Consider the following 25019-nt stretch of genomic DNA (forward strand, 5'->3'; position numbering starts at 1 on the left):
GATCCACCCTTCCGCGGGCCCCGGGGCTCAGCCTGCGGGTCCCGCCAGCTCGCTGTCCCGCTCGCCGGTGCCCCAGACCCAGCGGCGCTTCTCCCACCTCCCGCCCTGCTGCTGCCCCTCGGGGGCTGCTCTGCCAGCTCCGGCCCCACCCGGGGCTCCCTGGGCCCGGCTGCATGCCCCCGCTGCTGCGGTTGGTCTGTCAGCGCAGACGTTCTGCGGGTCCCTGTGGGGAGGGGAAGCCTGGCTGCAGGGCCTGCATCACATCTGTCAGAGCCCACCCACCAGCCCACGCCGACCCTCACCAAGACAGGGCTCTTACAGTGTGCAAAGGTTTCCTTTATTTCTGCTCAGAACTTGACAAAAGCCACATGGGAAGAGACTGACAGTGTGAAATGCTGGTCACGGAGAGCGTTCAGAACAGGGGTGAGGAGCAGAGAAGAGGTACCTGGCTTTAGAAGTGGGGGCTGCGTTAGAGGAAGGATAGCTGTTGAAATTTGACAGCATTTCTAGAAGCTGTGTTCACTCCTGCAGAGCTGAAGGGAGGAGTTATTGGTGGAAATGCAAACAGGATTATTATTTTTTTTTGTTTGGTGACAGCACTGGAGCTTCCTGATTGATAAACCCTGCCAGTTGTAAACTGCAGCTGCAGTGAACATCCTCAAGGCAGACGTGATGACAAGTCATACCCCATGGGTTAGGGCTACTGATTGATCCAAGTGCTTTTCAGAACTATTAACCATCATTTCACAAGCTCTACTGCTGGAGAATTTAAAATAAACTGTGTCTGACCTTCCTATTCTGGAAGATACTTAAGCCAGAGAAGGGTCTGTCTTCCAAAATTTGCAGCTGCAGAACTCGAATGCTGCTTCTTTGAGCAGCAGATTAAAATTATCACTTAAAGCTGTAAAAGACCAGAATTTCTCTGTATGCTTGTTGCAGTTCTTGCCCCTTTGAGCAGCAGTGTCATCATCCGCAGTACCGATTCCTGGAAACTTCAGTTGTTAAATATAGAGGTTATGAGCTTTGGGCAGGCATGAATAGATCATTGATGGCTCTCACCCTTCTGCATAGCAAGCCTTAAGTGTCTAAAAAGAGAAGAAAATGACTGGTGTACTGTGTGTGCCTAGCGAGGACGTCGCCTTCCCCTCTGCAGTCAGCAGGAGACCATCCTCGTGCTTGTCTAGCAGCTAGGCGAGATCGCTGTTTCAGAATTTTTCCTGTACTACTTGTGACAAGAAGCCATCTTGTTTTCATTAGTGAAAGATGGTAATTTTCCTAAATCCTGATTTTTTTAATTTTTTTTTTTATGTACTGTTTAAGAGATTTTCTTTTTTGGGTTTTCTCAGGGTTTTCTCCATTTTGGGTAATGCTTACTGTGCTTGTGAGTTGGATCTTCCTACTGCCACCGTAAAGTACTGCATGAAAAAGGAAGCACAGCAATGACATAAATAAGAACAGCAGAGAGCTGGTGTGTTCACCCTCCCAGAAGGTAGAACGAGCCACTTGTGGGATAATTGTGCGTTCACAGATTGCACACTGCAGGGTACTGTGCTAGAAGCGCCGCGGTTGTAAAGGAGAAGTAATTGAAAGGCTGGTTGTAGGTGGGTGAAACAGCATGGCAGAAAAGCAAAGTGACTTGTATCAGAATGAGCCTGGCTATGGAAATGCTGTCCCTTTTCTTTCTCTTCCATACAGGTTTAATTCCTTTGCATTCTATGGCTTTGTCTCTGCTGCATTGGATAATAATGACCTTAAAGGACTGTGAAGTGGTAAAGGGAGAAAAAAAAAGTGAAAATCCTTGGTCTTGCATATGTTGAGGTTTCTAGTCTGTGGCCAGCTGCCTTTTCCCAGTCAGGACAAGGTGCTGATGAGACTACAGACCTGTGACAGGAAACCCCACATAAAACAGTAGCATGAATAGCACTGAAAGGATAATGCTGCTGGGGAGGCTGTAATGGATTACACTGGGAAACAGTCCTGAAATCCTGCCCTGCAGTTTTCTTTGAGAAAGAAGTGTTAGCAGGGCTGCTCTGAATGTGGCACAGCGTGTTTAGTGAGTGCTGCAGTGGTGCTGATGTGAAACCCCATGCGCAGCTCAGCATCGCTCAAGTCTTTGGCAAAGCTTTGGATGACTGAAGTGACGAAGGAGCAAAGCCTAAGTGCAAAGCTCTTTTGCCATTAAGTCTTTCTATTTAGTATTTTACTTAACTCATTTTGGAGATGGGCTTGTGAGACTTTTGTTGCTGAAGACAATGCTATGTTACTGTCCAGATTGTCAGAGTAAAATATCCTGTCTTGCTGCTTTTAAAAAGAAAAAAATAGTATGTGAATTTAAATGCTTAGAATGATCATTTTGTGATACCTACTAGTAGTGTGATAGCTGATGCAGGTTGCTGTTTCAAGTTTGATGCAGGCCCTAGCAAATATTACAGGTATTCTAAAGCACGTGAAACGTGTGTATCAGCATTTAAAAATCTTATTTTGCATATCAGTAGTAAAGTTTATGATGTACAAAATACAGTGACTGGACAGACTAAACATTTACAGCAAACACACCAAAGATGTCATTTTTTGTTAGGAGTACAAGAGTATCTTGATAGAATGCAGCCATGCTTGGGGTGTCCTTAATCTCTTGAGAAACGTATAGCTGGAGGGTGAACCTGTCGAGAGGAATGATAGTGACTGCTTGGGAGAAGAATGCAGCGAGAATCAAAAGGCTTGTTGATGTGAGACTGGTGACAGAATTACCATTGTGTTGAAGTTGGTGTAACATTAGTCCCTCAGACTTTGGGGGAGAGGGATAGGAAACTGGCCACCTGGAATCAAGTGTACAAAACACTGTTTGAGCCTTGGGCAAAAACCATCGCAATGAGGAGAGGAGTGTAACTGGGCTACCTCATCTCTAGCACAGAGAACTGAAAAGCCGTGATTTTTCACATACCTTGTATCCTTCCCTTTTCTGAAATGACTTAACATCTGCCACTCACACTGAAGAAGGGAATTGCTGCCAAGTGCCAGAGGAGATTTGGAATTTATGTCATTGCTCCTGAATTTGGAAAACTAGTAAAGGAACATTAAAATAGAAAAATTGGTTATTGGTTTAACTGTAAGATCTGTGGAGCAAAAGCAGTATTGGCAATATAACTAGATGAATTATTTAGGTAGCTGGCAGTATTTTGTTTAAATACACTGAGTGCACTGACAGGGGAGCATGTTTATCTGGAATGTCTCAAAAATGACGTAGGTATTAACAAGTAAATGTGGGTTGTAATACTTTGATATCAGTAAGAGTAGTGAAAGAGTTACAGCAAAAATGATGATGCTAATCAGCTCAACTGTATGTTTTCAATAGCTCCTTATAGCCACAATGGCAACGTCATCTGAAGAAGTGTTACTGATTGTAAAGAAGGTACGTCAGAAGAAGCAGGATGGAGCTCTCTACCTTATGGCTGAAAGGATAGCATGGGCACCTGAAGGCAAGGACCGATTCACCATCAGCCATATGTATGCAGACATAAAATGTAAGTGAACACTTCTCCTCTGCCAGCTCCAGTGAGCAGTATTTCGATAAACACTTCAATACAACCCACAGCTTATTTGCCATAAAACACTAGTAGGTAAGTTAGGAAAGTTGCAAGGGTCTGGAGCTCTGACTTCATTATACTGTGTAGCAGCAGAGATCAGGACCATGGTGAAGTATCACCAGTTTATTAAGGATGCCACTGCAGAACTTGGGTAGCCTTCAGGTGTTTAACTTATTCTGCATTTACTATTAACTTTTGATAAACTTCTGCAATAAATTGAACAGAAAAATAATCTCTGCCATATGCTTGTTGAGGGAAGGGTGGGAGGAGGGTTGAGGAAGAGTACAGGATTTTCAGGGTCTAACACAGAAACTATCTGGCATGTCATCTGTTAAACTGTGCATCTAAAGCTGTTTCAGTTTTCACAAAAAATGAACCTTGCTGTTTTATTTTCATCTAACAGACCATAGCTTCAGAAGTGCTAGCTTCTGTAGTTTGGCCTAACTGGTTACATTCCAAATAAGCCTTTGCTGTTGCAATAGCAGAGTACTTGCAAGTCAAAACTGAACAGTAAATGTCTATAGCATGCTGCTTTGTGGCTGCAATTACTGCTTGTATTCCATGTGCTGTAATGCCAAAGAAGCAATAAAAAAAGATGTACGTGTCACTTGGTAAACGTTTAGTGATTATTGCAGTTTAAAGTCATATACAAGTACTGCACCATGATCAAAGTGTGTGATGAATCAGAACTAATATGCTGGTTTCTTAAATGCAGATGTTTTAAGGAGTTTAATAGCTCTGTTCACCTATAATAATCAACTTCGTGAAGGTTTTATTTAGCTATTTATTTACACTCGATCAGCTTCTATTTTAAATATTTACATGTATATGCATTGAAGTCTTTTTAACTTTGATGAAAGATGCTCTTTTTTGTCATCTAAACTAAAAAAAAAAAACAGGGAGAGGGTGTTTGTAATTGTTTAATAGAGATGATGATTTAGTAGTGACATCTGGTTCCTGTCTCCCACTTGCACTGGAGAAGGGGGTAAGATTTAGTTAGGTTAGTGCCATTTGCAGTGCTACACTGCAGTCAGTACAGCACAACAGTCCATGAACATAGTTGTTCTGGCCTCTGCTCCCTCTGGTTAGGAGAAAGGAAGCAGGAGTTAGGTTTTCCTTATGAGTCATGAGGGTGTAATGGCACCTTGGAGGCATTGGTGATTGGGAGTGCTAATGGCTAGGTACACTTACCACACCACCTGAAACCAGCATACGTTCGCTGTCCACAGACATGCTGTTACTCCACCCCACATCTGCTTTCTTACCACTTTTCTTCTGTGGGAACTGGTCCAGCTGGAAAAACAAAAGGGGGTGACTTTTCAGTGGGTCAGTTCCTTGGTTCAGCTTGCTGCACAGACACTAACACTCGTACAAGAAAAGGCATCAGAAAGAAGTGGAAAGGGGGAATGAGGTTGTCACCTTCCAGCAGCAGCCTGGGTTGGTACCAGGTTAAAGTGTCCAGGTGATGACAGTCTAATTTGCAGCATTCTTCTAATGGAGGATGTGGGGAATGCAAAGATGAGTCAGGGCTCCTGAGCAGTGGCTGAAGATACTGAGCAACCAGCTACTCCATGTCTTGTGTTCTAGAGAGAACAAGGTGCAGGGTTCAAACTAATTTAAGGGGAAGACTGTCTGTTCCACTTTCGTGGCTGGAATGCACTCACAGGGTAGTGGTATGTAATTGGATGATGAGGCTAACTGCTTATAAGCAAATACTCTAGGGAAGAGAGTTTCTTGTATAAGCTTACTGTCTGTTGCTAATTAATACTCTCTGTGTAATCTAGGCCAGAAAATCAGTCCAGAAGGTAAAGCGAAAATTCAGCTTCAGCTAGTATTGCATGCAGGGGACACAACCAACTTTCACTTCTCCAATGAAAGCACAGCAGTGAAGGAGCGAGATGCAGTAAAGGATCTTCTTCAACAACTGTTGCCCAAGTTCAAAAGGAAAGCTAATAAAGAACTTGAGGAGAAGAACAGGTAAACAGCAAGGAACTTTAAATTTTTGGGTTTTTTTTTTTAATTGTTACCTAAGTATAGTGTATTTCTGCTAACAGTTGTTACTGCAACATTGTTAGTGATACAGCATTTGTTTCTCTAGTAAAAATCTCTCCACTTTCAATTTAGAGGCAGTTCCTTGAGCCTTGCATAACTGCAACATGTTGAGACTATGCTCGTGTTCTCCATGACATGTTCTTGAGGTGTAAAGGCAGCCAGCCCGGCTGCCACCCAGTCTTTGTTATCCATGGCTACGAGACGAAAGTACCCAGCTGGCAGTCTGTCTCTTTAGTCCTCTAAAGTAAATATGTATCAGTTAGAAAAGCTGCTTGAAAGTTGTTGTGGGTTTTTTTTTCTTTTGCAGAAGTTCTCACCTTCCTTGATTTGCGATTTTTTTTTTTCTCCCTTTATAACCTTTTCCCCCTCAAATCTTCTTTCCTGGTTTATATACTCTACTAAATTGCTAGGTATTTTCATGCGTCTCAAGTGAGATGCAGTAGTTTGTTATTTGGCATACAGGATGTTTATTCTAAAAAATGTTTTGAGAAGACATCCAGGACCTAAAGCCCTTTTCCCGAAAGGGCTTTTAAGATACACTTCCATTTAAAATGTTTCTGTTAAACCAGTCCTTGTGGCCGTAGAACACCCTTTTCTTCTCCATCTTCCCAGATGAATTTCACTTCATTTTAACTTCTGCTGTGAATCCTGTGTCTACTAGCTTCTGTTTCCAAAGACTGTTCTAGTTTTAACCTTAGCTAAGTTAAAGCTAGATTGTTTCAAAACACGGGAACATTGCCTCATTGGGCAGATCAGATCTTTACAAGATCTCCCAGCAGAAGGGCAAGAGCACTTGTGCTGGAGCTGTGACACATCCAGGATTAACTGGTTCCAGTACTGCAGCAACCACTAGGGTCTGCAGCAGTGCAGACTGCTTTGGCACAATTACCATACTAGTTTCTTTATGCTGCGTGCCTTACTTCTAACAGTGATAATCCTGAGTACACGGCCAGTCTTAGCTCTGAATGTTTATATCCTTAAATGGAGCTTTACAGTATTATGCCATGTGGCATTAAGAGCTTTTCTAGTTACAGAAGAGCCAGAATCTCTGCACATAGTCATAGTCTGTTCTTTTGATAATGAGAAGTCCAAGTCTAGTGATGGGACCTCATTAGCTTAATTTGCAACAGATGAGACAGAAAAGTTTCAACCTGTTCTGGAAGGGTACTACATCCAGAGTTCCTGTGGCACTTCCTCCATTTATTGATATGTGGGGGTCAGGTATGTACCAAAATTCCAAGTGTTAATGACATAATTAGAATAACAGACTGCTTCCTGTTGCACTAATTTGTAAGAATTGCCACTAATCCATATTTGTTAGCAACAAGAAAAACTGGAAAAACCTTGGTGGTTAAAACATAATAGGGATGTCCTGCCACCAAGTTTTCACTTACCTCACCCTACTTCCTCCTTAGAGCAGCTACAGACTTTGGTTCAGTATAGACTGCAGTTTATCCATGTCCTTCCCTAGACCACATACTATGTATTCAGAAGATTCCTATGTTTTTCTTGTTTGCAAATGATCAGGACCCTGAGGCACATGCTAAATGTTGAGGTTATTGGCTGATTGTGAACACGTATGCACGTTTCCCTGAAAATAGCCCAGCGGGTTTCAGGTTAGGTACACAGCTGTATGAAAAACTGCTTAGACATGAATTAACTGAAGTTTCAGGTGTATTCTTTGTATTTTGGATAGTGAGGGTGATAATTGATATCTGGATGATAACTTTTGTAAACATTATTCCCTGGTGCAAGTAGTAACACTGTTTCTGTAGCATTTGTATGGCATGTGATAGTTAAATAATGAGGATCCTACTGTCACCAACAGACAAACAAACAAAGAACTCTGGGCAGCATATATTTTAAGGTATCTTATCCCACACATATTTTGTAATATCTACTCTTGCACTATAATAGAGACCTGTAACTACTGAATTTTAAGATCTTAAACAAGAATTGGATAGTGCTGAAATTTCCTTTCTCCCCCACCCCAAGACCTTTGTTATGGAAGTTGAAGAAAATTCATTATGCTTTTATAGTTCTGGAGACTCCAGTCCTGGACATGCAGAGGCACAAGAGCACCACCGAATATTTCTAGGACAAGACATTAATTCCACATGAACTTTTTCTTAGGCATTACTGTTTTCTAGCATTTAATACTATTCTTTAAACTTTTTTTTAGTCCTTTCTTAATTCTTTTGAGACAAATATAGCTATCGAGGTTGGATGTTAACACAGTCTTGTTAAGAAATGCACAGCAATTTGAAAGAAAAGTGGGTTTCTGTTCCTTTTGTGAACTCATGTTAGTTGTGGAAATCCTAGTGATTTATTCTGCAGCGTTTCAATTCTATTCAATACATTCTTTTACCAGAATGCTGCAAGAAGATCCTGTTTTGTTTCAGCTCTATAAAGACCTTGTTGTGAGCCAAGTAATCAGTGCTGAAGAATTCTGGGCCAACCGTTTAAGCCTGAATGCAGGGGATAATTCTGCAGCACCTAGTAAGCAGGATGTGGGCATCTCTGCAGCATTTCTGGTATGTTGAACCTCTGACTTCAAGGATTTTAGAGCAAACAAATTGGGGAAAGAGAGTTCTGCTGATGTACTTTAAAGTATATGGGAATAATGTTGTTCTTTCCTGGTTCCTCAACATCCCTCCACATGTTCGTTTGACTACAGCAAGTGTAAAGGAGGGAAAAAAAAAAGTAAAGGTTTTACACAAATCTGCAACCTCAAAATTTTGTCAATTTAAGATGCTCAATTTGGACTTTAAATTGACAATAGATATTTTTTATAATGCTGCTCTGCCAGGAATATGGCAATGAATAATGGTGAACTTACAGTCACTATATTACAGTGTACTAACTCAGTAAGTTAAAAAGAGTATCTGTTGCAGCATTGATGTGCATAAATCAAGCTGCAAAGACTTCACACACAAAAGGTTTTAGTCACTTCCCTTTTTTTTAAACCAGTACGTGCTTTCAGCTACTTGAAGAACAACTTGTATATGTGAAAGCTTGTTTTATCTCTCTCGTTCCCCGACTTTCACTTATGTTACCCATTTGTAGAAACCATGCTTCAGTATAAAAGTAATCTAGGTCCCATCTTCAGATTCCTCCCACAGAGACATGTTTCTCCCTCTGCAACAGAATTCATACAGATTGTGACACTCCAATTGGAATCTCATTTCTGCCTCTGTGCACACCTCAAGGGTTTAGGAGGGAAAGGGGAGGTGGGAGCTGTTTTATGGCTTAGCTACTGTACAGACACTAGTTTTTTTCCCCTTAGAAATACCTGAGTCAGTTAGCAAATGAACTTGATTGCTCTGATTTCCTGTCTCCCATTATTCTTTTACCTTAACATTAAAAAAACAAAACCAAAACCCACTCAAACCCAAACCTTCAAAACTGAAGCTTTCTTAAAATGACTGGTTGTGTTTGTGTACTCTCCATTTGTGAAGAGGAAAACTCCAGATATTTGTGCATCGTAGGTCAAGTTAAAATAACCACCTGGCTCTGCTCAGAATGAGCGTTTCTCTAGGAAGAAGGTGGTGCAAATACTAGAATTAAGGTGTACAGGAAAAGGAAGAAAAGAAGTCAGCACATGCAATTGTGTCCTTTTTCCTGTTACTGAGAACTGGACTGAGCACTTGCTTGCCACAGAGGTCACCGAGATCTAACTGGCAAGTTCTGACTAAGGCTTACCCTCAATTTTTAAATTCAGTGTTATTTATCAGGTATACTGAGATGCTTTTAGTGTATAAAGAACTCAGGTGTAAGAGCTATAAATCCTTTTTTGTCACTTCATTATCATCACTGATTATTCACTAGCTGAATAGTTGACTGAACAAGAAAAGATTAGGCATATACAGTAAATATGCCTATTTTTACTTTGAAACAAGGATATATTAAACTAAGCATATCTTCTTTTGACTGATGGAGTGGTCTTTGCTTTTCATCTTCTAAACCTTACAGTCTACTTGTTGAATCATCCCTTAAGTGGCAAGTATAATAAAGTAATTAATGCATGCTTTTTCATTTCTCATTCTAAAAATACCTATTTATGATCAAATATGCTATGGATTATTGGAGGAAGAAGATTATTTTATGTGCAGCAGAATTTGATTGCGAGATGCCAGGTTTTTTCCTTCTCCAGTTACAGAAGGCATTCAGACATCACTGTTTTTTCTCCCTGTGTGCTTTTTCTTAGGCTGATGTACGGCCTCAAACAGATGGCTGCAATGGTCTGAGGTATAATTTGACTTCAGACATCATTGAATCCATATTTCGAACATATCCTGCAGGTAAGAACAGTGCTTTACATAACAAATACATGCATTTAAGATTTGGTGTTTACTATCTTACTGTGGGAAGCCTGGAATGTTAGTCTGAGCCTGGAAGTATTGAGGACCATATCCTCAGTCTCCTGGATGATTTTCTCTGCCTTGTTTGAGGGCTGAGAAGAAGCATGTGCTAAAACATGCTTTTGAAATGAAAACTTGATTTTGTTAAATGAAAACATTTTAAGTTGTTGCATAGAACTTTTGCACTAACTTTTTGCATTGACCCTTTTTTCTTTCTTTTTTTTTTTTTTCTTTTTAAGTTGTGAGTAGATATTTGGCTCCCGTGATACCCTACAAACTTCTTGTGTGTGTGCAATTCAAATTAGAGTATTCAGCCCACTATTACGTGCATGTCTTTTCAAAGCATTAGCTGGCATTGCAGGGTATAAAAGAGTACCTGTTTGCTCATGCTTAACTACTACATTCCCTTACATTTAATCAGCCTGAATGAAGGCAAGATTAGATAGAAGGCAAGGAAGCAAGCAAGGAAATTTTAATGTAAAACACTGTATTAAGATTTGTGGAACAGTTTGTAATCACCATGTTTTTTGTTCACAGTAAAAATGAAATATGCAGAAAATGTTCCCCATAACATGACCGAGAGGGAATTCTGGACACGATTTTTTCAGTCTCATTATTTCCATCGGGACAGGCTCAATACAGGCTCAAAAGACCTATTTGCAGAATGTGCCAAACTGGATGAAAAAGGTAAACTTTAAACTTAATTTCTGCAGTAGGCTGCTACAGTCTCAGCTACGTCACAGAGCACAACACTCTGGGTACATCTAGTAAACTTAGCAAAGCTGAAGTCAGTTTTCTTATGTCCGTTCACTGGGCATCTTGTTTGTCAAACTAAAGCAGAAGCTACAGACTGTCACTGAAAGTTGGCTATCGCTTTGCTGTTCTTAACATGTTTGATAGTGAGTACACTTCTTGAAACACATTAGCCTTTGGAAAGTGGTGGCAGCAGAAATACTCTTTACTCATGCAACAGTAAATCTGTGGTAAATTCTGTAATATGCCATCGTGCTAGACAGATTATGCTCTGCCATCAGTTACTATGGAAGCATTTTGTTTACAAAAATTGTGTGTGCACAATTTGTAAGAGGTATAGCTTTTGTTATACATCAGGTTTTAGTAATAGACAAATATGGACCCTGTTTAAGATTTTCCAGAGGAGTTGCCATCCTTGTTCTCTGTCAACCTTTTTAATGTGAAATCTTAAAATACTATCTTACTTAAGTTCTTAATGAATTTTTGAGATAGGTTTGTGATGATACAGAAATATAGAGAGTTGAGATCACCCAACACCATTCCTTAATACATATTGTTACTAACAAAAGCACTGTGTTAGGAATCCATGACACTTCACAAATAAAAGCTATCACCAAGTTACCATTCGACCCAAGACATGGCAGCAAAACAGTGCCGAAATTAGAAGCAACACAATTAAGGCTTCCCAGTTCCCACTAATACAACTAATAAAACTGCATCTTCAGGGGTTTTTGGGGTTTTTTTTTCCCCCCAAACAGTATTTAGTGATGTATAGAAATTGATAAAAACTGCACTAACTAGTAGGACAGTCTTTTACAATAACTTTCCAAGTTTATTGCTTATTTTGAATGGAACTTTGAAAAGGGTTGAAAGTTTTAGTCACAGTGATACTTGGGCATCTGCAGAACCTTTGTCTTCTCCTTTTAAAGGTTAAATGTGATCTAATAATAGCACAATTATTTTTATTTGTTTAGATACAGTTTTTCATGTTTTTTTGTTCCATGCAGGGTTAAAAACAATGGTGTCTCAAGGAGTGAAAAACCCTCTGATAGATTTAACAGCTTTGGAAGATAAAACATTAGATGAAGTAAGTAGTTGGGGGACACCCACACACCCCCACTTAGTTTAATCTAAGGAGAAAGTAGGTCCTTCTCCTGTTAAAATAACTACAAATTCTAGGATAGTTATGTTAGAAGTGCTGTGCAAGCTGCCCTAGTTTGCTTTTGAGGCTGGTTAACTGCAAGCATGAAACCGAGCATGGGGTAAGGTGAGTTGCCTTCAGCCACCTGGTAACTGGGGAACACTGCCAATATTAAGGCTTGAGGTTTTTTGAGTTCCTGGTAGTATCACACGCTCCTGACAGATGTCATTTAGCCTGTGGGCTGCTGGTGTCCCACAAGATGTTACAAAGAGGTCAGTACAACAGTTGCTGGCTCTTACTCGCCATCAATGCCTGTCTGTTTCATACAGGCAATACTTCAATTTTTTTTAAGCTAGATCTGTTTTTACTTAAAAGAATCATGGTCATATAAAACTATCTGTTTAAGAATGTTTTTCTTCTCTCAGGCACCTCTAAACTGCCCAGTTTATCAGAATACAATAGTCTATGGAGACTTTTCAAAGTACATAAAGTGATGGTGACGGGGAGGTAGGAAAATACTGCTTCAGGTGATGATGCAGTGTCACTCAGTAAAGTTTAGAGGAGGTGGCATGCAGCTTCCTGACTCAATGGAAAACAGAATCATCCTTCTGGCTTTGGGGTAAGAGGTAGCTAATGTTGTTTTCTTTGTAGGGCTATGGCGTTGCTTCTGTGGCCTCTACATCAAACGCGTCAAAATCCGCTAGAGAAAGTAGCAATGCTGCCATTATAAAACGCTTTAATCATCATAGTGCCATGGTCCTTGCAGCTGGCCTCAGGAAACAGTAAGTTTCAATGTTGTGCAAAAGCTTTTTTGTAACAAGTTTTAAGGAATTTCCAAAACAAAAATACATCTTCAATTACTCATCAAACCTTTTAATTTAATTTTTATGAATGAAATCTTTTGCTCTAGAAATTAAAATACCTTTAGGTTCTATTTTACTTTATAAAAGTTCTGTAGAGCTGTCTGAGATGACAAATGCTATTTTTAGCTCGGTTGTTATCATACAAAGCAGATTAAAAAGGAAAGGATGTTATTGCCTTAGCTCTCTAGCTCTGGTGAAGGCTGCAGTAGTGTTCTGTTTGCTGTGTGGCAGTGAGGTCTGGTGCAGGGAGCTGCTACTGCCTGCCTTCCAGGAGCAGCTCTGCTGGGGCTTCCTGTAGTGGGGTGCATGGACATAAGCAAAGGAGGACGCAAAAGAACAGTGTGGCATGGGCAGATCAGATGAAAGATTCCTCCAGTGCAGTACCCTGCCTCTGACCAAAACAAACAAACAAAAAAGTATCAGCTGGTAACATATATTTATGGTAAACTTCACAAATGAAACTTCTTGAGAGACATGAAATGTGTTTGATGTGAAGTCTGCTTTACAGCTGGTTTATAGACAGGCACTCTACTCTCTTTACCTGTAAGAGATCTTAGTTACTTTCTTCCGTGTAGCTGTGCTCCCTCATGTTCTTCTGTCTTGCACAAATGGAACAGTGGACCTTAAACAACCTCTTCTGGGTAATGTGTGTTTCTGTTTCTCAGTTCAGAAAGAGACAAACCAATAGCTCTCAATCTGAAACAGTGCTGCCTCAGGGCACCCATAGCTCTGCTGATACCTGGTTGGCATCAGCGTGCACGCAAAGGGTTTCTAGTTCCGGCATGATTTTGCTGTGTCCCACTTGCACTGTGGGCATGCTGCTATTTCTGAAGAGAAGGAGAAGCACCCTCCCTGCTGTTGAATTTCCCCCTTGACAAACAGGGTTATTTGAGGAGTTCGTTCTACCTAGATCAACTTCTAGAAATGAAGACAGAAGGGGAAAAAAGCTGATATGCAGTATGTGAACATGCTGATAAAATTTTTGAAACAGATGTATTTACTTTGTCTCTAGCTTGTATCTTAAGTTTCCTGTGAGGTGAATTCTTCTTAATGCTGTTTCTCTATTTTAAGAGAAGCACAAAATGACCATTACAGTGAGACCAGCAGTACGGATGGAAACTCCAGGGATTCAGATTTCTTTCAACCACCACTGAAAAAGGTATAAAGTTAGCTGATGCAATTCTAATTGAATGGAACTAGAAGCTCTGTCTCTAGAAAGATTGCTGAAGGTTCCTTACTTGTTTTATGATGCATCTAAAGTGATACTTATTTAGCGTTGCTTAGAAGTATGTAGAAGAACCCAAGGGCCTATAAAAAGCTTTGTACCTCTGTTAGTAAACACAAATAAATTACACCTTGAAGTACTGTTCTGTTATCTCTTCAGTAGTGCCCAATGAAAGTAAAAAATTCCCAACGTGCTTCTGATTGGACCCAGAAATCTGGTTCTTTCCATTCAGTGCAGTTCTATTTTTGCCCACCGCCTCCCCCCCCGATTTTTTTTCAAAATGCCTGAAAACTTCCAGAGAACATCCATCTGAAAGGAATATGGGTCTTCAAGCACCTATCAAGTGTATGATCTGTAGAGGGGATGATTAAACTGGCCCACGGCAGCCTTCATCTTAAGGTCAGAAGCTGAAGTGAGGTTAAACTGAAAGTGTAGTGACACCTGGTGCACTGAAATACAGGACAACAGCCTATTTCAGACTAAGCAGAGCAGCTCACAAAGTAGAGAAGAGTACTGTAATTGCTACAAAACTGAATTGAATACTCTTGCTAGAGTTGACAGCCTAAATAGGAAATGCCAAGAGGACTCAAAACCTGCATATATTGTGAGAAAAGGTTGTAGAATACACGTGTTGTTAAACGTTGAGGTAGTCAACAGCTTTGACTTTCCTGAAAGCTACAACTTTTACTGGGGAGTAAATGATACACCAGGGCTAGAATAAATGTGATGAAAAGGGGAGTGAAAGAGTAGCATGAGAGCAGGAGACTTCAGAAGTAAGTTTTCTCATTGTACCAGTCTGATATCGCTGTGCTGTTACCACCTCTCACTGCTAATGCTTCAGTTCTGCTATCAACAAATAGTTTGTGTAACTATTATGGTTTTAGTCTTACACTCTTGTATACCAGCCATTAAATCATTACTATTTCTGCTAGCCTGGAGATAGATGGACATAAATAGAACACAAAGAGTGATCTATGTATAGCAGAGCACTCTTTGGAAGTGGCAGGGACTGCAAGTTTTGGCCAGAATCTGCAGGAAAAAAGTGGTAATGCCAAGATTTGCACATTGCAGAGTTTAAATAATACTGGGCACTGCTCCCTCTGGAGGGTAGACGTGAACCATTCTACACTTCAATTTTCCTTAAGGTTTTAGTAACCCCTCTGCTTAAACTCCGTGAACTGGAAGAAAATACTAGATGCATCAAATTCTGTCCTCATTAGTAATGTGTGTAATTATTTGTCTTATTTCAGGTGAAACTGCAGGAGTCCATTGAATATGAAGATTTAACAAAGAATAATAGCATTAAAACTATTGCACTAAACTTAAAGAAGTCTGATAGGTGAGTTAACAAAACATGCACGGTCATTTCAGCATATTCATCTAGCAGGTCTCTCATCACAGCCTGCACAGAATCAGCTGATTTAGTGCCACACTCAAGTGTATTTAGGTTAAGTTTAGAAACCTAATGTGAATTTCTGTATAAACCAATTTCTAAGTAATTTCCATTTAAATTTGTATTTTGATTGTCTTGCTTTTCAGCAAGTTAAGTCTCTGTAAGCCTACTTGAAGGGCTTTGATGTGTTATTTCTGTAGAAGTCAAACAGACTTGTATTCACAGTTCAGCACTCTGTTGCAGCTTACAGTGGAAAAATGTATGTGTTACATGTGAAAACAGATACGATTCCAAGTGCAATCAGGATAGTTAGGACTGCTCACTGGTCTAGTATTTTTCTAGTAATAGTCCTCTCGTTTTCTAGACTTTTGAGTTTGAGATCCATAGATGCAACTTCAGAAAATAAGTGATACTACAGGACAGAGAACAGTTTCAAATGTACACCTAATTTCATTTAGCTTAGTTTCAATCAAAACTGGTGTGAATGCCTCTATTCGAACGATATTCCCAGAACAAGGTGGCACGGATAGCTTTTCATTAGCAAAATGATGCTCACAGATTTAAAAATAAAAGCTCTTCTCTTATTTTGCTGCCATACCACCCCAAACTCAACCTCTTCCCATGTGGCAATGTATTTTAGTTTGTCACTAAATAAGATGTAGATAGTGGCATCAACAGGATCAAAGCATCTAAAATTGGAAACATTTGGAGAAGTGTCCACCGAGTTTGGCCTGTTTTACCAATTCTCCTACCAATATACTTTTCTCTTTCCTTTTCTCACCTCACAGGTATTATCATGGTCCAACTCCAATTCAATCACAGCAATATGCAACCAGTCAGGATATAATTAATTCTTTTCATAGTATTAGGCAAGAAATGGAAGCATATGTACCCAAACTAACTCAGGTATGGAAGAATACTCAAAAAAATTCCCTTGTTGTCAGCATTTTGCTTGCTATATAATTTTGAATCTCATGTCTACTGGAATTTTAATTTTTCAGGGTAAACTTAATTATCTCCAATAGTTTTATGTTGTTCAATTTATTTTAAAACTTTAGGTGATATATTTTGAGCTGTTGTGTTTAAAATCTAAACAATAGGAAACTGAGCCATTGCTGATATTCAAAGTTACGTTCTACTCTTTAAAAAAGTTCTTTTGAGGAAAGGGTAAAGGTGTAAAGCAGGACAGTCATGCAACATGAAGCACAGGCCAGTATTATTGATCCCACCCCCTGAAATTTAGGATGTAATGGTCTTAGGAGGTCCCAGTAAGCAGGTTTATAACTGAATGGGTCTTTTGCTCCTAAATGCACTGAGGCAGGACTTAGCTCTCACTGTAGGTTGTACAGAAGCTCTGTCCTGGCAACTGGAGGGCAGCATAGCCATGTAGCCAACCTCCACAGCCAGTATCTGAACTTCCTCTGTTAATAAACCTAGATTTGGTTCTAAGTAAAGGAGCCACAACTGTGGATGTGTCACATTTCTGTAGAGTAATTCTCTGTCTCATTTCAAAGTAGCTGCACAGACAGTTCAGGTACTAGGTAAAGAAAAGGTTTGTTTGTCCATAATTAATTGGAGAGCTTTCACTGAAACTGTGAGCTATAGCACTTAAAGGCACTGTGTCTTAATTCTGGAGAAGAGCAGACTTCATCAGAACTTCCATTGTATTTGCTCAACTGTATCTTTGTCATTAGAGTTCAAATACAACGTATTTTAGAAATATTTTGTTGGAAAAAGTTATGTGAAACGTGTTTCCTCTCTCCCTTCAGGTTCTTTCAAGTGGTGATGCTGCTAGCACTATTGCAGTCCTGTCACCTGGAGGAGCACTTATGCAGGGTGGAACACAGCAAGCCATAAACCGTAAGGATTTAGGATGTATATTACTTTAATCGTATCTTATTGCATTATTCAGCAGTACCTGGCTTGCTGTTTCATCTCTCTCTCAGGATACATTACAATGATAAAGGAAACTATGGAAACATGTAGCTGGAGTAATACTGCATTACAGCAACAAAAGAAAAGCAACAATCCAGCCACACTGTGAGGGTGGTACTGGCTACACCAGTGCTGAGCAACTGAATGAGAGAATTTTACAGATCAAGTGATGAAGGACGCACTAGACACTAAGCCCTCTTACAGATGATGGGGTTTGCTTGATCAGCATTTCTCTTTTCTGATTTTTTTTTTTTCCCCTGGATTTTAGAAAACAAATGCATACTCTGGGAAAGCTTTAAGGAGGTGAGGCCTAGATAAACGTCTAGAAGCAAGTTTTTTGCAGCCTGCGTTTAAGATCCACAGCTTGCTGTGAAAAAGAATAACTTTCTTGTAGACTGCAAGGGCAAAACAGGCAACCCCTCCTTCTCACATCTCCATTCAACCACCTCTTTCTCTGTCATCATATTCCTGCCAGTTTGAGTTGCTTTCTCTTTAGTCTCACAGCAGATGAATCCCTATTCTCACAAGGCAGAGTTTATAACAGTTTTCCAGTTTAATTTGTGTTACTTGGTCTGAAGAGCAGCAGAAACTGATAATTCAGACAGCTGAAAAAGCAAGTATGAGTTCTTTATGGTACGCAAAGAAAAGGAGTCAGCAAGCAGTAGCAAGGCTTTCTTGCCCATCCCAGTTGACATACTGGGTGCTACACTCTACTTCTTTGAGCCTGACCACTACTTTAAAAAAAACCAAACAACAAACAAAAACAAAAACCACGGCAACAACAAGCACCTAATCCTAGAGTTTGCTATTCACTCTTCAGTTCACTGTGCTCCTGTCATCCTCAATGACTGCTTGTGCTTTCTTGTCTTTGGTTTTTATGATTGTGGTTCCTTCCCTGTTCTTGAACCCTGTCACCCTTTCTTCTTTAAGAGTATCTGGGATACAGTTCCTTGTTCTTGCACAGATTTTTCATTTTCCACATACTGTGACCATATTCTTATTGTCAACATAAGAGAGAGGGAAAAGCTTGCAGTATCCACCATACAGTATTTAGCACTGTGGTGTGAAGAGAACAAGGTGCTGGTCCCAGCAGCAGTACTGCCACACTGTTGGAACAATACAAATACACTGCTGCTAATCCTGGATTAACTTTGGTTTCCATTCTTTGCCTGGCATAGATCTCCCTATATAATATACAAGCTTCCAAGTATATAGCCATAAATAGCAGCTGACCTGATCTAATACTGCTGATAGTCCTACTTCAGGTGTGAGGCACCTCAGCATTTCCTCCCAGCCAACCTTTTTATGATTCTAGTAGAAATGTATATTGCTGAACTCCTTCATTAGTCTTACATTCTCATTTTTCATATGACAGTTTTGAGTGATGTGACAAAATCTTTTTCCTGTTGTAGAGATGGTGCCAAATGACATTCAGTCTGAACTAAAACACTTGTACGTGGCAGTAGGGGAACTGCTACGACACTTCTGGTCCTGCTTCCCTGTTAACACGCCATTCCTAGAAGAAAAGGTAAGGTGGAGCTCCCTGGTGTCGCCCTGGTAATGATGTGGTCAGATCCTGGTTTAGAATGACTGTCATTAACTTGAAGTATAGAACTAATACACATGCTTTAAATCAGTGCAGCACTTCCTCATCCCTAGAAGTGAAAGTCACAAAACACCAAAACGTTACTTTTTCCAACAATTCTGCTGGTGCTATTGGTTAAAATCATCCTTGTCCCTGCATGCCTGTGCACACCCTTCGGGAGCAGTTGCTGTAGGCTAGTTTCAAACAGAATGGGCAGCTCCATTCCTAAAATGCAGATTTCTCAGTGCCAGTTTAAAACACACAAACTAAAGCCCCCTCCTTCCCCAACTCTTAGACATAACCTCTGCAGTGACAGTTACAAGAAATTTTTCCTTATTCTTCTGTCCATTGCAAAATCACTCATTCATAGCTTCAAAGCATACACTGCCTTTTAGAACAAAGTTACCATCAAGAAGAGATGTCTGTCTACACCAGGTATATGATTGTAACCATTTTTGGTTGCTATTCTTTCTTTTGACCTCACAAAGATAAAGTTTGCATTCAGATATGTTGGATTTTCTGCTGCAAAACGTGGCCTGAAAATCCAGGGTACAGTTTTTGCTTGAAGCAAAAAGAAGACGGTTTTGTGAATATCTTACCTAGAGTATTTACTGACAAAGTAAAAACGATCACAGCAGCACAGTGCACTTTCAGTCATAGCACACTTGCCTCAAAAATAAGTATGTGCTCAAGAATTGTTAGAGACTGATATTTTAGTAACTTTTCTTCCTCAAACTATATGTACTTAAAGTAGCCCCCAGAATTAGTTACAAGGTAGTGTTGTTGGAGAACAATTTATTAAAGGAAATGAAACTTATGTGCAAGTGATTATAATACTGGTTTTCTGCCTCTCTCTCAGGTTGTGAAAATGAGGAGCAACTTGGAAAGATTTCAGGTTACAAAGCTCTGCCCATTCCAAGAAAAGATTCGGAGACAGTATTTAAGCACAAATGTAAGGAGAAAATACTCTTTAGTTATGTGGGTGCATGTCACTAATTTTAATCGTAATTACCACAGGATGGAAGTTTTTTTTACTTCTTATCCTAGGGCATTTTATATTTTTTGTTAACTAGGAAATGGGGAGAGGGAAATCGAGTACAGCAAGTTTTCCCTCCTGACTTGCTGAATAACAGCAGAAACTGTCAGAACTGTAATTTGAAATTACCCAAGTGAGACAACAAAAATGGGAAGTCATGTTTCATTTTTAACTTTCACCATGAAATACAATTTTAGCAACTTCAAAACTGTCTCCCACGATGTCAGAGTAGAAGTGGTCACAGACTAAATACCGGAACAGAGACAGCACAATCAAGTGTCACTTCCCTGTGACCTTCTCATCTTAGTGGCTCTGGGAACTGCTCCCTCTACAGATACTTTGCAATAGATCCTCAAGGTCCTTTCTCTCTTTATCTGGTACCTCTTTGATATTAGTGAGATTACTCTTAGTGAATAAAAGGAAGAATCCAACTGAGTATCTGACCAAAGAGAGGGGAGGGGGGCTGTTTTCCAGAAGCTGAGACATTTTTTTCCCTCTCTTAATGTTTCAGTTGGTAAGTCATATAGAAGAGATGCTGCAGACGGCCTACAATAAGTTCCACACATGGCAGTCCCGGCGTATGCTGAAGAAGACGTGAACATGCATGCTGTACAGGTTTGAGAGCAAAATCTGCAATAGGTATAGGAGTACAACCTAGCATATGTGCAGATCTTATAGTTGTTGCAGGAAGACCTGCAAGCTGTGGACTTCTGGAAATGATGCTAACTGAACTTGCACATTTTTGAAAAAGAACTGAGATTTAAACTTGAAAACTAGGGAGAAAAACAAGGAAGAACCAAAACAGAAGAGCTGAGGCGCAAAAATATTTAAAAGACACTGTTTACTGCAGTTACTCAGGAACTGCTTTTGATTTGCATAAAGAGCTGCTTTCAGAAATAAATTTAAAGAGGGTGTATTAATAAAATCTGTTTTTTCTGTCCTTTTTTTTTTTTTTTTAAGAAGCGTATGGCACAGGGTAGAACTTAAAAGTTTTTCTTCACTGGATTCTGACCTTTTATTGAATTCTGTTTGTACTTTCTGCAACAGTTTAACAATTATATTTTAAAATATAGCTGAGACTTTTTGCTTCAGACATCTGGGCAAGTGTAGCTGTCAGAAGACAAGCTTCTGCCATATGTTTCCCCACCAATTGGAAGCAAGAGACGTTGCACTGAAAGCTGTTTATGGTCTGGAGTCCCTAAAGGCACATGGGTGCAAACTTTTGCCTGAAGTCTTGGATTTTTATGCAGAATTTTTTCAGCCATCAGTTTTGCATGTTTTCCTTTGGGTGCAAGTGTGTGCTACTGCAATTTATTTTTTTTTAAGGTGGCATTTGTTCTGAGGAGAGAATGCATTTTTAAAAATGAAGTTAAATAAAGTTTCTTACAAAAGAAGTCATTTATTTTCAATTGTTAGACATTTTTTATTTCTTCTCCTAAATCTGTTTTCCTTCACTCTTCCCTTTTGACTGTTACACTATTTTTGGCGAATTGATAATCACTGCAAAGAGAAAAACATGTAATTTACACAATGCCCATAGATATTGGGAATCTGTGCCATACTTTGTTCCAAATAGAATCAGTTCACAGTTTCAGACCAACTTGTCTCGTATTAAATGTGACTTAAATGCAGAGTAAACCTGTTTTCTATAATATATGCAGTTTAATGACATCCTTGTATTTTGTTGTCATCTCGACTGTACTAGAGCCCACTATGGGCTACTGAACTTTTTTACTTCTGACTAAATGTGACTGTTAAAAGTATAAGATGCATTTACTACAAAGACAAACTAGAGTGACAATACATACTCAAAGCAAGCACAGCAGTGTTCAGTACGGCAGCAGAAATTCCCACTAGCCTGCGCGATGGTTTAATACTAGATTTTGCCATCATTGGTATGATGCTAAAACATGATAGTTCGATGTTGGGTGGAGAATTCTTGCAAATTCCTACAGGAGAAAAGATGTATTCGTATAGCCAAGTCTGTGCTTGTTCTGTGCTGCTACTCCATTTATGCAAAAGAGAGTTTTTTCTTTAACTGATGCGTGGAAGTCAGCAGCTTCTTTTTACCCAGTGTTTTTGCATTTTTGTATTATGCTAATATTTTGGTAAAAGCTGAGTTTCAGTTAAATGTCACTGTCTGCACCAAAATTCTGTTTGGAAATGTATGCGTATTGTTAAGCCTAGTTTCCCTGTCTGCTTTTGCAGATAGATGCATGATACCTGCTCTGTGATGTTTATGTGGTTCTACTACAAGAAATGACTGGGCTCAACAAGAGATGCCCGTTATTTTTGACAGGGTGAAAATGCCACTAGGAATAAACAGATGTACGTACAGCATTTGGGGGATGAGGTGCACATCTTGTCAAGAGTTACCTCTTGTGATAAATAAACTTTCTCTAAAATTTAGGTTTAGGGTATGGCTTTATTAAGCCTAATCCTCTTGTAAGTGCAGGCAGCTCCCAGAAAGAAAGGGTAGTTTTGTTCTCCCTCACTCCAAAGCATTTGATCTAGCAATTCTGTGGCCAAACTGCAACTGTTCAGTGAAAGCTGTAACACCTTTCATCATATCAGAGGGCTAGGTTCAAGAAAATGTCTGATTTATATTCTAACTGTGCCTGAAGCTATGAACAACGCATTTGAGTATTAGATTGCACTGAGACTTCATTTAAAAAAACAAAACAGACAGGAGAGTTTTGAACATGGAACTAATTCAACTTTGATTTGAATCAGTATTTAGCGTTCCTAGAAACACTGGGCAAAACAGTTAGCACAGTGGAAAAGTTTCAGTGCATCACAAGAGCATTTTACAGTCCAAAGGACTGTTGTTTATAATAATTATGGGGGATGGTGTTGCAATAGCTTTAAATTATTATAGTGATATCAGGCTATCAAAATGTACCTTAATTAACAGAACTGGGTGGGAGAGAACTATGATGCTAAATTCAACAGTTTTGCCTAGAGACTGTACAGGCAAGGCTGCTATGCACTTCCTATTGATTTTTCAGGTATTGTGGCAATAAGGCACAGGCCCCTCCTAAAGTAAGGGAGGTAAACTAAATATTCTTTCTCCTACATTGTGTTCCCCTTTTCTGTAGCATGGTCCAAAACCCAGATTCATTCCTTAAGTTTTGAAACTGAATCATCATGCATTATATTACTATTGGAATCTTTATACTGACTTGTATTTTTAATGAGAATTCATAAAACTTGTATCATTGGCATTGATCTAAGATTTGTAGAATAAACCCTACTGAATTCTAAAGTCAAGTCTTCTCTAATGCTTAGGCTGTGTTTTCTCATGTTCAATTAAATCCCAAACAGGCTCCATTCAGGTCTAAATTGAGAGAGCTGTCCCTTTGTGCTGGTAGGAGAGGTCAGGAGCAAAAGGGTTACAATATAGTTACTGTCAAATTATTTCATTTTTAGAGGTCAAGAACTTTTTCTGCTGCACAGGGAATCTCCACCATTACTAGTGCTACTGACCCTCTGTTCCTGATCAGACAAAAGCCAGTTTAAATCTCCAGGGATTAGTACTCTGCTTGTTCCATATATTGATCCTGCAGCTGTTGGTTCAGGAGAGCTGCACAGGCAGCTTTGTCAGCCGTTCAAATCCAAGCTTTGCTAGTAACAGAGAAAGGATAACTTAAAGGAGATATTAGCACAAGGCTGGCTCAGCTTATTTGTAGGCTGTGAATTTCAGCAGATGAAAATACTGGGATGCACCACAAAAAAGGCTGGGCTGTTTCTCCCTCAACAGGAGCTCTGCCCCAGTCAAGGATGGGAAGCAACATGTTTCTGCTGGAGCCACTCCTACAAGTAGTTTCTTGCACACTCAGGGTAGCTCTCTAGACGATGATCTTCAGCTTCCCAGTGTGACAAAGCACTGACCAAGGCCCTGTGCGTTCCCAGATGGGTGGGTGACTTTCCTGACCACCCCTTTAAGATGTTTTGTTTTGGGGGTTTTTTTTGCAGCTATTTTCCCTTATTTATACTGTAACTACATCCTTACAACTTCTGTCATGAGGTATTGTTACTAGCTAGAAAGCTTACCTTATCCTTTGACAAAACTCTTATCAAACAGCTGCTTTATCAAGAAGGTCACTTGTGTAAGCAGGGGAGGTGAGGACAAGGAAGCTTCAGATCCAGTTTTCCATTATCCATCCTGTTTCCCTTTCTTAAGGGCAAAGCCTACCCCAGCATGCCTGCATCTGCTGGCTCTGCATTAAGTGGTTTTGGAGCCTTTGTACTGCAACAGTTTCAGTGAGTGAGCCACAATATTCCGAACCTGTTCCCAAGCTCTCCCTTACCTTGTGGCAAGAGCTGGATCTAAATGGAACACAGTTTGAACAGTGATCAGACATCAGTGGTGAACTAACATTGATCCTCCAAAAACCCTGATAACTAATGGCAGATGTGCTCCTGCAGTAGAGTTTAAAGCCTGGGGAACCATTAAATTACCTAACCCAATCTCCTGGATCTTTTCCAGGACACTGCATTTCCCCCTCAGCTACCTCTGCACACATCATCTCCCCAAAAGAGATCCAAGTCCTTGTCTGTAACACAGAGTAAGAGAATTCACCGCTCTCCTTGATAACATCCTAGATAGAGGATGACATACCAGGGGGCTTTTGCACTGGCTGCTCTGGAAGAGACAAGACCCAAAGGTGCCAGATGCAGCCAGAGCAGTTGATCAGACTGATGGAGCAGTGTGGCTGGAGAGCACAGCACTCGCTAGAGGGCATGGACCAGAGCCCAGACTCCTCTGTCCATCCAGCCCCTGGGCAGCAAGCACCCCGTGGGATCCTGAACACCCTTCATCCTGGTAAAGCCAAACAACTCCAGTGTTGGAAACAGTGTCCTGGACTTACACAGACCCTGTCCTCCCTGCCTGCTAAGAGCTCCTTTAACAAGGTTCCTTTGTTCTGTATAACCTCCCCAGGACTCAGCTGCCAACACCATCTATGTGCACCCACAGCTGGGCATTTCCATTTCACCCCATAAACCTCAAGGGAAAGTGGTGTCCTGCTCTCAGCGATACTTATATCCTCCCTTTTCTACCCTACAACTACCAGTCTGCATTACTTCAGC

At 40.1% G+C, this 25019-nt stretch overlaps 1 protein-coding gene across 1 annotated transcript; it reads left to right on the forward strand.

The window, feature by feature from the left end:
- The first annotated feature begins 322 nt into the window (after positions 1 to 322).
- GTF2H1 (general transcription factor IIH subunit 1) lies at positions 323 to 20853 on the forward strand. Its single transcript, XM_010165701.2, has 15 exons — positions 323 to 398; positions 3353 to 3521; positions 5369 to 5561; positions 8008 to 8170; positions 9844 to 9937; positions 10535 to 10684; positions 11758 to 11837; positions 12543 to 12673; positions 13826 to 13913; positions 15230 to 15318; positions 16161 to 16278; positions 17142 to 17232; positions 18720 to 18835; positions 19752 to 19844; positions 20440 to 20853. Exons 1-15 carry the CDS (start codon positions 393 to 395, stop codon positions 20524 to 20526), a joined length of 1668 nt encoding a protein of 555 aa, XP_010164003.2. The 5' UTR covers positions 323 to 392; the 3' UTR covers positions 20527 to 20853.
- Positions 20854 to 25019: the final 4166 nt, after the last annotated feature.

This window comes from Antrostomus carolinensis, unplaced genomic scaffold (genome assembly GCF_000700745.2).
Source record: "Antrostomus carolinensis isolate BGI_N321 unplaced genomic scaffold, ASM70074v2 scaffold49963, whole genome shotgun sequence".
Lineage (NCBI taxonomy): Eukaryota > Metazoa > Chordata > Aves > Caprimulgiformes > Caprimulgidae > Antrostomus > Antrostomus carolinensis.

What these genes read in the sequence shown, in the direction of transcription:
- GTF2H1 (XM_010165701.2), top strand. An exon ending in GAACTTGAGGAGAAGAACAG is followed by an intron (nt 5,562 to 8,007) that starts GTAAACAGCAAG and finishes TTCTTTTACCAG; the next exon opens with AATGCTGCAAGAAGATCCTG. An exon ending in ATGTACCCAAACTAACTCAG is followed by an intron (nt 16,279 to 17,141) that starts GTATGGAAGAAT and finishes CTCTCCCTTCAG; the next exon opens with GTTCTTTCAAGTGGTGATGC.